We start from the raw sequence: 16,584 nt of genomic DNA on the forward strand, positions 1-16,584 counted from the left end.
TTACTCTGGGGCTCAAGAAGGCTTTCGACACGACGCGTTTCTATTGCAAAGAAAACTACAGGTATGTCCGATTTTTAAAAATGAAATTCATTGTGTTGTCTGATTGCAGAGTAAGTTATATGACTTGGCATTATTGTGCAAATGTTGAACTTGACAAGATTGCAGATGTAAAGAAGTGATGCTTTCAGTCAATGGCATGGATATGATTGGTTTAACAAGTACCTTTTCCTTCTGTGAAGAATATGGAGCCCAGTTCCACAGAGGGAGGAGCTGAAGAGAAGCTCCTTAAAAATCATCCACCAGGTCTTGTAAGTGCTGATATTAGATAGAAACATAACATTTTATAATCACTTTATTCAGTGAAGCTGATGCGGCAATTAAGGCATCTTACAATGGAGTTGATAGATCTTGAATGAAAAACCCAGTTATTATAAAGTCAAGAATCAAGTGGTTTTATTGGCACAAGATTTAAAGCTAATAACAGCATTTTAAACATTTAACAGCAGATTCTTTTAAAAGCGAAACTTTCCCAAATGAAGTGACTTTTTGGTGACACTTTCAAGCGTCCTGTGGTTCATGGGATCTGTGTGTCCTGGCCTGTGGATGCTGAGAGTCAGTGAGTAACATCTGGCTGTCAGAGTGACCCTCCAGCTCTGCTGTCTGCAGCTGCTGCTCCAAGCAGGAGGGTCCACTCAGAGGAGGTCAGCTCTCCCAACGAGTGCCAGAGAGGTCACCAGCGGGTTTATAATTTGCAGAAACAGGGGACAGGACCATCAGTGCGATGTTCATTAATATGCAGAGCACTCGCTGGCAGTTTATATCGTCTGTCATACTCGGATCAGAAGGCATGCCATTTTTTTCCTGCAACGATTTGAAAAGAAAATAGGTTGACTGCAGAACTTAGCAGTTAAGAATATGTGTGGTGAGGGCTTTTTCTCTCCTTCTTCTTTCCACCAGCCTCACAAAGTGATACTCAAACATGGCCAGGAGTTGGAGGAAGAGCAGGAGGAGTTGGCCGAGCACCAGCCTCTAGAGCAGGAAGACCTGAACTTTGAGAGATGGAAGCGCAGGCCGTTACCCGAGAGGACGCTCTACCAGAAAATAGACGACATTAAGACATACTTGTGGAATGCAGAGACCAAGGAATTCATGGGTCGCTCTGGGAAGAGCTGGAGTGAGTTGACGATAAAGATAAAGTTCTATGTTGTTGGGATATGACGGGGGAACGTTTGGATTAATGCAAAAGTATTTTATTTTTAATGCATGTGTCCAATCATTACAGATCTAATGTCTAATGCTTACTAATACAGTTTGAATCGTCTTCAACAAGAGCAGACACAGTGTTTGAATGTCTTTAAAAGATGCACTCAGGGATAGTTTTAGGGGGTTACAAATGTCTCTCCAGTCCAGTGACTCTGCTCACTGTGCTGTGAGTGTGTGTGTGTGTGTCCTTATGCTCAATGTTTACATAGGTGCATGGACAATTCAGAGTGGCCCGACAAAAACAGACTGCCTGGGGACGCATCCCCAGCGGGAGCTCACTGTCCCGGGCCTCGCATTGGCCAGAAATCACATTCCTCTACATCTTACCATGCTCTCCACAGCCTCTTTCCCAAAGCCTTGGTGACCTCATTGCTGAACTTAACATGCTCAAGGCCCCTCGTTTGCAGTTAAACACGTAGAGATGCTCTCCCCTTTTTTTTGTTGTTGTATTATCTATAGAGCTCACTTTATTTGGCAGAAGCAACAGACTGGACGAGTTTGTTGAGTCAATGATGATGGAGCATCCTCTTGGTATTCCAGGGTGGCTGCCATTTGACGCTGTTGAGCCCCTCCCTCAGCTTCACTGTACACAATGGCAAACATGATCCCACTGATTGTAGAGAGGATATCCAAGGAAAGTGTGTGTTACTCGCATGAGCTGACATGCCGGATCCTGGGCAGAGCCGAGAGCTCATTTCGGCTACAAAACCAGTGTGTGCACACTTGTGGAGGGGCCCATGTGTCCGATGAAGAAAGGCTCTGAGTTGAAGTCTGTGCTGTGTGTCCTGTGAGACGGGTGTGTAACAGGGGACACAATACCAGAGTGGGGTGATTGGGGCTCCTTGGAGCTGGCCGGCCCTCTATGGCTGCAAAAGACCTTCACTACGATGGCAACCGGAGGTTCACTGTGTTCCTGAGTGAAAGGACAGCTGGGAGAATTCTCACTGAGCTCAAACAGAAAGGCCTTTGTGGCTCCAGGGACGCAAGGCTGGCTGTAGCTAGTCCCCTGTGAAATTGCCCGCACAGCAAAAGCCATTTAATTTAGGGCACGTTTAGTACGTTTTAATTAGTGACCGTCCTGATGAAGGATAGAATGGAGCCCAGACAGACCACACAGTCTGAGCAAAAGAGGAATTTCATTATGGGTCATTTTCCTTCTCAACTCATATCAGAGGTTTGTTGAGAAATGTGCCAACTGTTATGCAAGACACTTTTGTGCAAATACTGCATCAGAAATATTCATCCTAATAGCTCTTTTTCCACTCCTCTTCCAGGCCTCATCCTCCTCTTCTACGCTGTACTTTATTCGTTTCTCGCAGCCATGTTTGGTGGCTGTATGTTTTGCCTCATGTGGTCTATTAGTCCCTACCATCCAACCTTCAATGATAGAGTGATGCCACCAGGTAAATAAAACTCCAAACTCAAACCACTCCACTGCATCCTCCGCTGTCACTTTCCTCTCGTCTCTCTGCTCCACTGTCCTTCCGTCTCCTGCTTCTACTTGAGTCTCAGCACAGTTGACTGTCTCTGGGTCTCCACTGGCAGGTATGACGATGGCCCCACACCTAGAAGGCCACGAAATCATCTTCAACGCCACTGATCGCAAGTCCTGGAAGAAGTACGCAAGGGCTATGGATGAATATCTAAAACGTGAGTCTGTGGCAATTGTGGGGGATGATAAAAGATAAAAGTTGAGGGGGTCAGATGAGGTTGCTGAGTTTGTTTAAAATTAAGCGGGCATGCAACGAGTTAATCCTCATCTTCACTACCTTTGTCCCCTTTTTCCATTTGGATCTTGCAGGGCATGCTGGGAAGGGAAGCCTCTTTGTGGGCAGAGTGCAGCCATTCAATTCGTTCTTTTTTTTCTCACCCTGCTTTTGTTGAGCTTCCTTAATCAGAGGCCTGAGTTTGGCAGGCTATTGCTGTAGCAAGGGTTTATTTATGCCCTCCTCTCCCCCCCCCGCCCCTCTGCCTCTTTCTCCCTACTCTCCATTTTCAGCGTATAACGATGGTCCTCAGCAGAGGAAGAATATTCGTTGCACACACGACAGATACTTCATGCAGGACGACTTGGAGGAGAGCGCAGAGCGGAAAGCGTGTGAGTTCAGGAGGTCCTGGTTGGGTGACTGTTCGGGGCTGCAGGACCCCAACTATGGCTATTCTCTGGGAAGGCCATGCATCCTCCTTCGAATGAACCGGGTAAGACGAGCATCTGTGACCCAAAACACGTGACACAGTGCACCTTTAAATGTACAAACAAAAGAGGGGACATAAAACAGTAGGAACACAGTGTGTTACGGGACTGTTGAAGCTCATGGTTTAATCATTGAGTGACAACTTGTGGCCATTTCAGGGGGAGGATGAACATACATGAAGCCACTTGTGCTCTACTTTTAGTCTGGAAGTTCAGTTTGAAGACAAAAATATAGAACCGAAATAGGCGTTGAAGAGAACTTTGTTTGTTTCTTACTGTTCTTACTTTTCAATAGATTCTTGGTTACTTACCTGGCCAGGGCAAACCAGTGAACGTGACTTGTGGAGTTAAGGTACAGTAATCATCAACACACTCTTGCTTGTAATACTATCAAAGCGATAATGTCTGAAAATGCAACAAAACATAACTTCTTCCTCTTTCAGAAAGGACCTCCAGAAGCTTTGGGAGAAGTCCAATTTTTCCCTAAAAGCTTTTTTGACCTGAAGTACTATCCATACTATGGGAAGTCCAGACACGTGAGTGAGAGTTTCATCTTTGTGGATAGAATCTCCACAATTTTATTCAAATATGAAATAACATCTGTTGTGTCACTTCTGTCTCAGGCAAACTACTCTGCACCGGTGGTGGCTGTGCGCTTTGCATTAACGCAGTACGACGCTCACATCCAAGTACAATGCAAACTGAATGGAAAGGGCATCATCAACGACTCACCCACTGACCGCTCCCTGGGCAGTGTGACCTTCTCCTTGGATGTCGGAGCGTAAAGCAAAGATATCGCTGCCAGCAGGATGCTCCAGTGACAACGAGGCAGGAAAATATACAATAAAAAATTATGAGTAATGAACCATTATTTTCCATGAAATATGTAATCTCCCTCTCCTCATCTTTTACTTAAATATCCACACCTTTTGCTGTGAAAGAAATTCCTCAAGAAGTCGATATTTCCTCTTGTGTTTCTGTCGTATCTTTGTACCCTGAGCGTGCTACTGGCACCCACAACAAACATCGCTGAGCACAGGACAAGTGTCATAGACTGAGTTACAATTCCTGATACTTTGTAATGATTAGCAAGATTAATCAAACTAAATTACACTCTGCCCAATAGTTAGCATTTATGGCTATGCAAATCCAATTATGACTTAAAACATTACTAGACATTTAGAACTATTGGTGTATCAGGGTAGATCATGGTTTTGTGAGCACAGTTTTGTGAGACAGTGTGTACTAATTTGTTTTGAATTATATTTTTCAAACATGTATATTGTAAGAATTATCTATCATGCAAACACTGAAAGCAGGACTTGTACTGTACTTACACAGTAAAAAAAAAAAGACATAGTAAATGACTGCAAATACACTATTACTATATTTTTGTTGAATAGAGCAGTAATATACATTTATGATAAAGCATCACAAGCCACTTCTTGCCTTCTTTTGTAAAAACATTTGCTTTTGAAAATGAAATACTACACAAGACTGATCAATAAAGAGACATACTGTACTGTGAAATAGTTTGCGAAAGGTCTGTACCATTTAAAAAAATAACTGTTTTATGATAGTATTAATCTCTGTCTGAACTTTGCTACTAAACATGGTATCAATGTTGTATTTATTCCTATTATAGTTCTTATAATAAATACAATATTCTGGTATGTCCTGTTTTCTTCCACATCTTTTACAACGTTGTAACATCTCAACTCTTTCATTTTCAGTAAAACTCTACAAATAGTATAATTTAGTAATGGTTGCTGTTAAACTTTACATTCTTTTGGAGGTAAATAAATGTGAAAATCCACAGTCGTTGACCAATTTTATAATCTTGAACTGATGACATGCTTCATAAGCCTGCTACAGAAAATTACACATTAGGAATTGCATACAATATGGTTAAATACAATGTATTTGTATTGTATTGTGTTTCTGTTACTGGAGTTTAACTGTTTATTCATGAGAGGTCTAACAGACTACTTTAGGCCTAACAAAGGGAACATATAGCTCATAGCTCATGTCTCTCCCATAACTTATACAACATGAAATATATCCTCACTGGTTGTAAAAAAAAAAAAGAGCAAAGAATCTACAGCCATGAGAAAACGGTCTTGCCTGCAAATTTGAGGGCGTAGGTTTCAAGAAGTAAAACATCAGTAAGCTTTAAGCTGTAGGTGGGTGATTTCAACATATTGACCTAAGGAAATGTACATTTAACATTTGACGTCGGGGAAAACATTGCTGAGAACATAAAACCCTTTTCGAAGGTCTGCTGAATGTGTCAAGAGGATATTGGGGTGCGGGATACAAGTTGTTGAGACGTTTCACTCAAAACCTCACGTGAAGCTCATGGGGAACATGAGTATTTGTATTACATTTAGTACCAAACCATTCGACAGTTGAGATATTTCAGTCCGGACCAAAGTGGTGGATCAACCAACAAACCCACATTGTGCTCAACTCTGTATTTACTTCAGAAGTGCAGGCAAAGAAAAGGGTTACGACACTTCAAAACCTTTCTAACATGAGTTTTATAATGACAGAAGAAATGTGAAAAATATTTCAAGGACACCAAACTAAGGAAGGAAAGCAAAATGTAACAAAACACAGATTAACTGTTCATCAAACTGTTCAAACTAGACTTGAGCCTTCATCCACTGGTGTGACCTCTGTGTAAAATTGCATAACTGTCTGAATGCCAGTAATAGCTGGCGTGAGAGTCATGCCCCTGGTTGTAAAAAGCACGCTGTTGATCAAACTTGAACAGACGTTTAGAGCAATCACAGCAGTTCCCTCAGCCAAGTGAGTGTTTAGTTTAGAGCCGTTAACCTTTGAATTCAGCTTTGTCACAAGACCCACAAGCTTCTGGCAACTTCGCACTAAAAGCAGAGCCGTTAAAAGAATGACAGTGATACAAAACAAGAACGAAACTTTATTTAATTTGTTCCCCACTTGTGTTAAACAAGCTCATCATATCACATTCTTCCTCAGATGGAGACAAGCTTCAAGCGAGCAACTCAGAGGTGCACAAAACCAAGGCACGAAACTGTCGGAGGGGAGCGATCGAATGAACAGGACCGAGGCTCGTGGAAATGAAATGTTGTGACTTAAATATTACCGTCGATGTTACTGTACCATCGCATGAAGGGTAGTGCAGGAAGAAATGTACATGCAACCAAATATGATCCTGGTGGCAGAATTGTTAACCTTTTTGAGAACGCAAGGGAACAACACTATCATTGATTCACCAAACACTCAAATGTAAATCTTTGAAGAGAAGTGTACATTTCAAGAAATATAAATCTTCCTAATGCCGGTGACAGAAACATGAAACAATACACATTCCCCACAAAAAACAAAAACAAACTGGTCCCAATGCTGGTAAAGTGTCGTAGTTAGTGTCCCTTTCATCAAACTACAATTCACTGACTATTTGTGCAAAAGGGAGCGATTCCTTTAGGCGTTTATTTATTTTACATGAAGGTTAATACAACGCAAGAAGAGTGGCTTCTGGGATGCGAATGACAACAGTGGAGCTTGCTTGTTACATTCACGTCATCAAAAATCAATATCATTCATTCTATACAAGAGAGTAATTTACACATATACTATTATACAGCACAGAGAGCGAGAGGGGAAAAGGCCTCTCTGGGGCGGGAGGAGGTGGGCGGCTACTCACAGCCATAAATTTAATTTTCAAAACATGCAGTCGACAATCAAACGATGCAATATTGATCATAAATGTTTTGGTACTTGATTTAGTTATTGGCATTGAAGCAAAAAACAAAAGAAACCGCTGGGAGGGGTGGGATCAATTTTAAACTGTGTACGAGAAATAAGCTAAAGGTTATTTTTAGGCAAACAGAAATTAGCAGGAAATTTGGGATGCTTTCGATGCACTGACGGGCAGGGAAGGTTGTTTTTTTTAAAGAGCTGTGAGGGTTGAAAAGGGTGCGAGAGGCAGAAGCAGCTGGGTTGGATTATACGGACTGGTAGCCAGTACGACTCTTCCTCCGACCAATCAGGTAAGAGATAAGCACAAGGATGATTAGGAAGCTGAGCGCCACGCCCACCGCAATGGGCACCAAAAAGCTCAAATCAGAGTCCAGGTAGCATTCCTCAGCTGACAGACCCACAGAAACAGAAACAGAGAGGAGACAGACAGCAGGTTAGTGGTTTTAGTCAGCTGGAACAATATTACTTAAAGAGAAGGATTTGGGATGTTTACAGTCCACAAAGAGTTGGAGAGAAAAGAGGCAGAGCGGCAAGAACAGAGATCAGAACCTACAGAAAGTTTAAGACCAGAGGAAAGGGTGATGAAATATTCCAAAGGCACAACAAGGAAATCACTCAAGATGTTATTACTTATTGGTGTTTGTGAACATTAATGTCATGCAGGACGAGCAAAGGAAATTCTTAAAGAAAGTCAAGACTTTGGGAAATGTGCAAAAAGTCAATTAAAAAGAAAATGTCTGCAGCATCTCAAACACCCCAAAAGTATTCTTTATATTATCACTTTGATCCATTCAGTCAAATAACAATTGAAAAGTCTAGAAGAGCGGTTTCATTAAATTAAGTATGAAGTATGTAAGTGTGAAACAAATAGGTTATACCATGTTCATCTATGAGCTTTAGGCTAGCTGTGTCCACCCATTTCAAGTCGTTTTGCTAAGCTAAGCTAACCGGCTACAGCTTCATATCCAAGAAGAGTGGTTTCAATTTTTGTCATCCAACTCTTGCAAATTTCCCAAAATATCGAATTATCGCCGTTTACGAAAACAGTCAGCACTAAACACTACATGGAAATGTCAATACAACACGTCGATCATTTTTAGTCAAAATATAGCAATTCACTGACTATCCTTTGAAGAGCGTTAAGATCTAAACGAGGAAAGGTTAATTATAAAGTCTCGTAGCTGGAGGCCATGTTTCTCTTTCTCCCGATGAAGTAGGCCAGCAGAACGATAAGAATGAGAACAAGCAGGGCAACTCCCACAGCTATGGGAACAATGAAGTTCTCCGCATCGGCCTGGCAATCCTCAGCTAGACGGGGGTGAAGAGAGCAGAGAGGTGAATGTCTTAGGAAAGAAGCGTTAAAGTAAATATTATCACTAGTTGAGGCATGAACGGCTGAAAGAAAGGCGTAGCCCGCTAACTGACTTTAAGAAGTATTGAAAGCAGCAACAGTTTTGAAAAAGAATAAACGTTTACTCGGGTGTCCAGGGCAGAAACACATTTTTATTTCCATGAATCTTAAAAAGGCTAAAAAGCTCCACAGTTTGTCAGACACTTTGAAATCGAATCTATTATAGCGAACAGCGTGAGCGAATGGAGATGAAATCCTTTCTATCCACATAACAGACATATTAATTTATCGTGATCACGATTGGTCTTGCAGCACAAATTCCCTTTACCGAACACGTGTGTGCAATGTTCTCAAATAATGAAGGAAAACCAACCAGAAAAGGGTTCTTAGCCGTAAAAGCGAGTTATTGAATGAACAAACGAGACATTTATCATTAAGCAAGGCACAGCTGTCATGATGATAAACCTGTTAAGATGATTTATTGAGAACAAAGGAGATTAAGGTCGAGAAACACAAACGTCTACACCAGTGCTGCAAAAACCCATCTTTATAATGAAGGCAACCGAGTTTGTACAAAGCTGAAATAAACAAGACGGCAACAATTATAAGCAAAAATCAAAGCCCATATTTGATTTGGAGCCATTTATCAACACATGTGAAATGTAACTGCGAAAGTCAATTCTTTAAGCAACTTATTTCAAAATGCAACTATCTCTACTCATACTCAGTGCAGTTTGGAACAAGGATAACAGTACACAACACTAATTAAGCAACAATACACAGCAACTACCATGTGTAACAATGGTTGACAGAAATACACATTCTGGGGCTTCACTCCATCCCTGATACAAGCTGCACTATTTCCCTGAACTAAAAGCTCCCGTGAAAACCTGCGTTCAGCTTCTTGCTACATGAAAACAATGTTGTCCGTTTCACAGGATAGATTGTTTTTTTTAAGCAATTTTGGAATCAAAATATGACGACGGGTTTTGGGATCGTTTGTTCTTTGCCAGCACTGTTGAACAAACACACCCAGAAGAGGAGCTTTTTAAAAAGGAGTGCTTTTTGTGCTTTCTTTCTGAGAGTTAGATGAGAAGATCAAACCAACATGATAGAACATGCTAAGGGAGCGTCAGAGGTGCTGGTAGGCGCCTCTGACGCCATGTTTCGTTTGGACAGAGTGTTTCCTCAACTGTCTCCTGGCTGAAGCTTCATATCCAACACAATATTCGGATCAAACTCTCAGCAAGAAAGCAAATAACTGTTTACAAAATGTCAAACTATAAATTCTGAAGGACATTATTCTATATTTTCTTGTTCATTCGTGTTTATACAATGTTTTCAGGGGCTTTAACGTCCCCTGGTCCTGCAGGCCAAGCCCACACCGACACACAGGTGAGATAATGTGACAACAGTCTCAACATAATGCAGACATTTAAAGAGCGTCTTAGTGCATTCACATGTAAATGTCCTCAGAAAAGAGAATATCTACACAACAGAACTCTCCCTTTTCTAAACCTAATGCCAAAATCGGTTGTGTGAGAAAAAGAATAGTTGATATTTATTATCTGGTTTATTCTCTGCTTGTGCAAAAGTAAGAGACCTTTAAAAATAGCAGACATTTTGACATCGTACAGCAGGAGAAGGCACAGGTGTGATTGATGACGCTAACGAGGATTTGTCCGTTCCAGAACCGTTACACCTAAATGTAAACGAGACATCGTTAGCGTCATTCCATCTGGACTTACTGCTGGACACCGAAATATCCTCCATCAGTAAAGGTCTATTTATGTTTAAACAACACTTTGATGCCACATTCTTAATATGATTTGAGCCTCATAATCAGGCCAATGGTTCCAATGTTTCTCCTGCTCTACAGGGGCAAACATCGGCTAAAGCACATTTCCCTCGACTACTTTCCGAGTGGAATAGACCTTCATCCTTGTCAATGACTTTCTGGGAAGAACGAAAGAAAGCTGAAAGGCTCCTGAAAATTATTTTTCTTTTATAAGGTAAATAATTATGTGGATGAACAGTCAAACCATAATGAAATGAAAAACCAAAATGTGCACAAAGATGAAACAAGTGGAAACAAAAAGGGAATGTCGGCAGAGCAAGTGCAGGACCCTTCAGCAACCGATTTAAATTGCTACACATCTCCTGCTAAAAACAAATGTCCAGAGGCATTTATACATGTAAGAGTGGACCTTACATGTAAAGAAACTCTATATATTGTATATTGAGTCACCTTTCATGTGATTATGATCACATAAATAAAAAAATAAAAAGGTTGTGTGGATGTTGCACTTGCTTGCTCATTAACAAAAAAAAAACACAATGAAAAAAGGAAGACAAGACATCCAGAAAACAACAAAAAAGAAACAAACATTGGGGGTAGACAAGTTTGGTCCTTGACAAAAACACCAACCCTCCATCTTTACTCCTTATTATAGTATCATTAAAAACCTTTGAGGCAACTGCAATTCAAAAAATGCTCCCTGTGCATTTCATGTCTCATAATGACCAGTAACTTCAATAATGCATCTCATGTTTGTTTTTTTGAGACTTTAGTTTAGATTTTGGCTCTTGATGATGTTTGTCAAGTTATTTGCCAATTAAACAATTGCACATGAAACCCAAGGACCAGGCTTGGGAACCCCCCCGATATTGATTGCAAACTGGATTTAAAGGGTCTGATATCCAACATAAGTCTTTCTTCGACCAATCACGTAAGCGATCACTACAATGAGAATCAAGCCAGCCAGTGCAGCGCCAACAATGATTGGGATTAAGATGCTGGTGTCATCCAGTGAACATTCATGGGCTGCAGATAAAAAGAGAGTTATGTCAACAGGGGGAACAGTGATTTTCTGATTAACAACAGCAGGACAGCAGATGATTTGCCATCAGCTGTGCCAAAACACTTATTTTTTGTCTTGTAACACTGTGCTCATTTGAATGGAAATCTTTGGCATGATGGATGATGGTAGATGCACTTCATATCAATGAAGACATGCTGCAGGAGGTCATTTGTGCATGAATTTGGGAGTGATCATGAAGATGTACAGTAGCCTGGGATGGACTTGATTAGAAATAGGATTGTCTCTTATTAGGATTTAAACCAGTGGTTAAAACACTCAGGAGACCCAGGCAAAAAATCTGAAGGGGGTCACAAATTCTTTTTCTAATTCTGAAAGACTATATACTTTCGCAAGCCCAAAAAGTTGAGATTAGGGGTGTCACGATTCTCCTGTCTGTTGTTTCTCCATCATCAGTCAGTGGCCGTGGTGTCTCAAAATGTGCAGATGCAGGCTACTGCTAAGCTACGCTGTCTTTGAAGTGTTGATGATTTTAATGAACTCAATACGATCGATTGCTGATTTAGAATCCTCGTTGAGGACCACTAATTTTAAACGTTTATAATTAAAACATGTTCCCTTGGTTGTTAGGATAACTAGTTATTATGAAGGCTGGGTGGCAGCAGTCTGTGACTTATTTTTTAGCTCCAAAACAGAATCATGTCAGTGCTGTCGATCACTGTAAAATTGTACATTTTAAAAAGTGATTGTCAATTGTGGTAACTTACAATCTTATAAAATAAACACTTGTTTATACTGTTAAATAGACTAACATTTAATACATATTTTAAACTTGTGACCTTTTGTGTCCTTTGGGAAAATTGCATTAAAAACATTGTTTGATCATATTATCAGACAAGAAATAAACTTTTAACTAAGTAATACTGTCGGTACCAATTTTTAAATGCCACCCAGCCTTAGTGCTGGAACAAACCAACAATATAATCCATGTTGTTGCTTCAAACACAGCAAAGACCATGTTGCTCGTTACAGCCTCAACAGCCATCAGCCACCAGACTCTACACATGAAACACTTTGGTGCGGGTCTGTTTTAAGAGAGATTAAAGAATAACCTACCTGTACTGAAAACACCTTTATTGACTCCGAAAGGCTGAACGTGAAGATTGAAGGTGTAGAGGGTGAGCAGGCCGGTGATGGTGTAGTTCTGCTCCTTGTTGCACATGTAGGAGCTGCCGACAGCCGCCTCCCACAGACTCAGGTTGGTGTTCGCGCCAGAAAACGCCACACCTTGAAAGAAACACACGGATAAAAAAAAAGAACAAAACTCGACATTAGCTTGCTCCTCAGTGTGGTTCCGGGTCTTTGTGGTAGATATGATTCTACTAAATTACCAGAGCTCGTCTTTCCGGTGATGTTCAGAGCATGGAGGTGGAATTTCTTTGTGTCCTGTCAGACGGAAAAAAAGAAATAGAAAAACTGCATCAAAATAACATAAATTGGTGTGAAGCTGATCTTAGTGTATTTGTTATAACCAGTGACCGTTCAACTGCCTGAAATATTGTCAAAATATAGAAACTTCCAGGTTATAATCCTTTAAACACTGAGAAAACTTGACGAGGGAGGTTCATCAAACTTACATTGGTGAAAGTGAGCGTGATCGTCATTGCGTTGGACGTCAACACCAGCTGACTGCTGTTGACTCCGCATGAGCCAGAGCTTGTTGTCCCATTGGGCTCAAAGTTCATCTTGGGACATTAAAAAGGAAGAGAAGGGAATAAAATCGTCAACAGTACTATGGAAGATCATTCGTTTATAATCTGTAAAACAAGATTGCAACATTATAAGACTGCGTTTATGAACATACCTCTCCGCTTTTGAGACTGATCCGCAGCCCAAAGTTGGCCATCAGGCAGACTGTGCTGTTTTCATCAGGCTTGATGCTGTACTCCCCAGTGGTGGGCGTGGGGAGGGTGGGGGTCGGGGTGGGGGTCGGGGTGGTGGTAGGCGGAGGGGCAGTGGAAGAGTTTGTGACAGGAGCCGCAGGGGTAGTCGTGGTGGGATGAGTGGTGGGAGCAACAGGGGTTGAGGGTACGTCAGCAGCACAAGAAGTAACTGTGGGAGAGAATAGACGATGAATGTAGAGAGAACAGGCGAGATGTATTACAGGCCGGATGAGATGTGACGCTGCATCTGCACTTACTGTTTTTACTTGTGCTGTTGTTAATGACAAAAGCCTGTATGAGCACGTTCCACAGCGTCTGATTGACTGACTCAGCCTCAATCGTGTCTTTACTGTTGCATGAGTAGCAGGTGTCCATGCCGACATCGGCGATCTGAGGCTTCACATTGACAGTTAAGGTGTCTGAAAGAAATTCCAAAACACGTCAGCATCAGTAAAAGGCCTTTCATCAATGTGTGTGTTTTTTTCTTTGCACTGTGAGGTGTAGAAGTTACCATTAACTACAGATTTGGGGAAGACGACTGTGTCACTGAGGTTGTAGGAAAAGGTGATGGTGTCAGCCTGGTACGTTTTTCCTTTGATGGTAAAGTTCACACTCCAGGAGTGTCCTTCGCCAAAATTGAGCTTCAACGTTGAGCTTGTTTTATCACATGCACTTCCATCTGTTGTGACATTACCAGGAAGTTCAAACATCGCTGTTTCACTCTAAAAGAGAGCAGAGTGTAACCTTATTAAACGTCATTATACAAGTATGATGTAGAACTGTTAAAAAGTTAATTTCACATTTCCCCTGTAAACATGGCACTAACTTTATTCTAATAGGACTGATATGACAGATCCATTACTTATAAGCACAGGCGAGAACATTTCAATGCATTTCTGTGAGCTGCTCTCTATAGCACAACTCACAGGACATAACAATCGCAGGATATGGATCGGGAAAACTCACGAACTGAAATGCTGAATAGCAAGAATATATTTGCTTTGTAGAGACTCCCCTCATTTCCCCTTTCCATGACATTTGCTTCCACGTGAGTTGTCAGATAGTCACGCTGTTGAGGCTGATAAGAAGGGAGCTGCTTTGCTAGGTTGTTAAACTAATAGCCTGATGTAATACATATAACAGTCGGTCATAGTAGAGCTTATTGTGACTAAGACCAGACACTCACCTTCTTGTCAGCTACAACATAGGAGACTGAGAAGTTGACCATTAGATTGGCAGAGAGGCATAAGTTGTTGTCTTTGTCTTTGACAGTCACCTCAGTGCCGTGTGACAGCTGGAATGCTGAAAGGAAAAAGTGAAATGACTCTATTATCCTTATTCTAATTAATTATTAGTCCAGTTGGAAATTAATAGGTTCCTGTCTTCACAAAAAATATATATTTTTAATTCAATGTTAAAAAAAACCTAGTTCCAGGCTGTAAAATGCCTAGGAATATAATTGTTTACCTGTCAGATAAGTGTATTTATGAGCCATTTCTGACGTACGCAACAATTACATGACCCCAGGTTCACTGAATTGGACAACATGAGAACACTTCTGTAATATTCTAAATGACAGAAGACTCTTAAAATAAAAATTCAGCCATATCTGCAACAAAGCCCTGTACCTTTCTACAGGCTTTGATAAATTGTTTAGTATTAACATAAGCAAGGCCAAGGTCCATTCAGATTTACAATACATGGTTTGTCATCAACTCAACAATAGCTGGCTGCTATAATCTCATTTACATTTATAAAGAAACAAAATGGATTATGTGATACATTAAAACATTTGCAGTGAAAACATAACTGAAAGCCTTCACAAGGTTACAGAACCTTATGTGTCACACCATGTATCTGTCAGCATTTGAGAATAATAGAGATATCGAGGAAAATAACAGAACTATTAGCAAAATATAACATTTTGTCAGTTAGCACATCGGATTAAGTAGCTCGCATAAATGTAACATTAGCTCGCATCAACAGAAGAATTCAGAGTGGATTCCTCATTTAAAACGTTCATCTGAAACTAAAAAATTGCTCTTGTTTAAAGTGATGGCGGTTATTGTCCGTTGCTTTGGATTCTTAATGTATTCATTTTGTGAAACTAACGTCGTATAGCTCTTAATTAGCTTAGGCTAGCTAGTCTGCTAACTAGCTACGTCACAGAACGCTAGCTTAACACCAACGTTTATTATATATTCTGGTTGTACGGTCACGTGCTAACAGGTGCTAACTGACTGTAAACTGCCAACCGTAGCTAACGTTAATGCTTAATCTTAAAAGTAAACAAATTGTTAATGCGTTTTATTATTGTGACAACTGGGTTTTAGTTGTCGTTTTTACTCTTAACCGTGGTGTGTTTGTGGCTAACGTTATTTAGCCGCAGACATGACTCAGATGGTTTTATCATTAACTCAAACTGGAGTTTAAAAACAAGTGTTACGCTGACATTTAAGCTAACGGCTAAAATGGCTAACATCAACTGGCCAATAGTAATAATGAAGTATAACCTCAAAGCTAGCTTTAGTTTGCATAGTTATACGTTGGCATGCAAGATAAATAGCAAATGGAGGGAAATGTAGCTTCTTGAGCTGCATACGGTGATTTAACGGAGTTATAATTTAAAGTTGATGACGTAGGTAACAATTGGTGATCAAGCTAGCTTCTTTAGCAAAACATCACGACTCGAACGAACAGCATACAACGGGTTCCTTTTAAGGCCTGTACAGTGAATTCACCCTAAAAAACCACATGTCTAAAATTAAAGACCACAGGCAACTAAGACATATATATATGTATTTATATTCTCTCAGGGCAGCATTTAGCCTGAGCCCAAAGCACCAGGCCCGTAGTGTCCCATAAGTTTATCGGCAATCGCGTCACTTCACAGAACCAGATTTTTTTTCTCTCTCACTTTTTACGCATTTGATTTAACGTTAAAGACAAATTGAAGGTGATGATACATACCGAATACAGAGGCGAGGAATAGAACAGATGACGCATATCGATACATGATCGCTCAATATTTTTGGAGCGTCAGCCACAGGAGAGGAGATAAATAACACGATAGTATCGCTCAGTCAGCGGTGTTTGGTATATGGAGCTCAGCCGACTGTACCAGGAAATGGAAGTCATATGACAGGGACGGTCTCAGACCAGAAGGAGGTAGTCTCTCTTTTATGTACTTCAGTATTGGACTTCCAAGGCTCACGAGAATGTGTATGTTTAAGGGACTCCTGCTTTCATACAAGACAGTGATATATGATG

General features: G+C 40.7%; 2 protein-coding genes and 1 long non-coding RNA gene across 5 annotated transcripts; 1 reads left to right on the forward strand and 2 right to left on the reverse strand.

The window, feature by feature from the left end:
• Positions 1-436: 436 nt before the first annotated feature.
• On the reverse strand, positions 437-7,449 carry LOC142962395 (uncharacterized). The gene is made up of 2 exons (XR_012957315.1): positions 4,190-7,449; positions 437-3,505 (listed from the first exon to the last, which is right to left on the reverse strand). It is a non-coding gene; the product is annotated as an uncharacterized LOC142962395 (long non-coding RNA).
• atp1b4 (ATPase Na+/K+ transporting subunit beta 4) lies at positions 743-4,242 on the forward strand. The gene is made up of 7 exons (XM_076102842.1): positions 743-1,174; positions 2,538-2,666; positions 2,809-2,913; positions 3,263-3,462; positions 3,753-3,809; positions 3,901-3,993; positions 4,081-4,242. Exons 1-7 carry the CDS (start codon positions 916-918, stop codon positions 4,240-4,242), a joined length of 1,005 nt encoding a protein of 334 aa, XP_075958957.1. The 5' UTR covers positions 743-915.
• Positions 7,450-7,488: 39 nt separating the features above from the next.
• Positions 7,489-16,444, reverse strand: lamp2 (lysosomal-associated membrane protein 2). Of its 3 annotated transcripts, none has more exons than XM_076102827.1 (9): positions 16,285-16,444; positions 14,501-14,616; positions 13,826-14,036; positions 13,572-13,733; positions 13,236-13,483; positions 13,009-13,116; positions 12,763-12,817; positions 12,488-12,658; positions 7,489-8,509 (listed from the first exon to the last, which is right to left on the reverse strand). In XM_076102827.1, the coding sequence occupies exons 1-9, from the start codon at positions 16,328-16,330 to the stop codon at positions 8,367-8,369; spliced, it is 1,260 nt and encodes a 419-aa protein (XP_075958942.1). In that variant the 5' UTR covers positions 16,331-16,444; the 3' UTR covers positions 7,489-8,366. The 3 variants fall into 3 exon arrangements, with proteins under 3 accessions (XP_075958942.1, XP_075958944.1, XP_075958943.1); XM_076102829.1 differs by lacking the exon at positions 16,285-16,444 and adding an exon at positions 14,281-14,392 and having other exon boundaries at positions 14,501-14,610; XM_076102828.1 differs by lacking the exon at positions 7,489-8,509 and adding an exon at positions 8,685-11,376.
• Positions 16,445-16,584: the final 140 nt, after the last annotated feature.

Source organism: Anarhichas minor, unplaced genomic scaffold (genome assembly GCF_050575085.1).
Source record: "Anarhichas minor isolate MPS153535 unplaced genomic scaffold, ASM5057508v1 ptg000028l, whole genome shotgun sequence".
Classification (NCBI taxonomy): domain Eukaryota; kingdom Metazoa; phylum Chordata; class Actinopteri; order Perciformes; family Anarhichadidae; genus Anarhichas; species Anarhichas minor.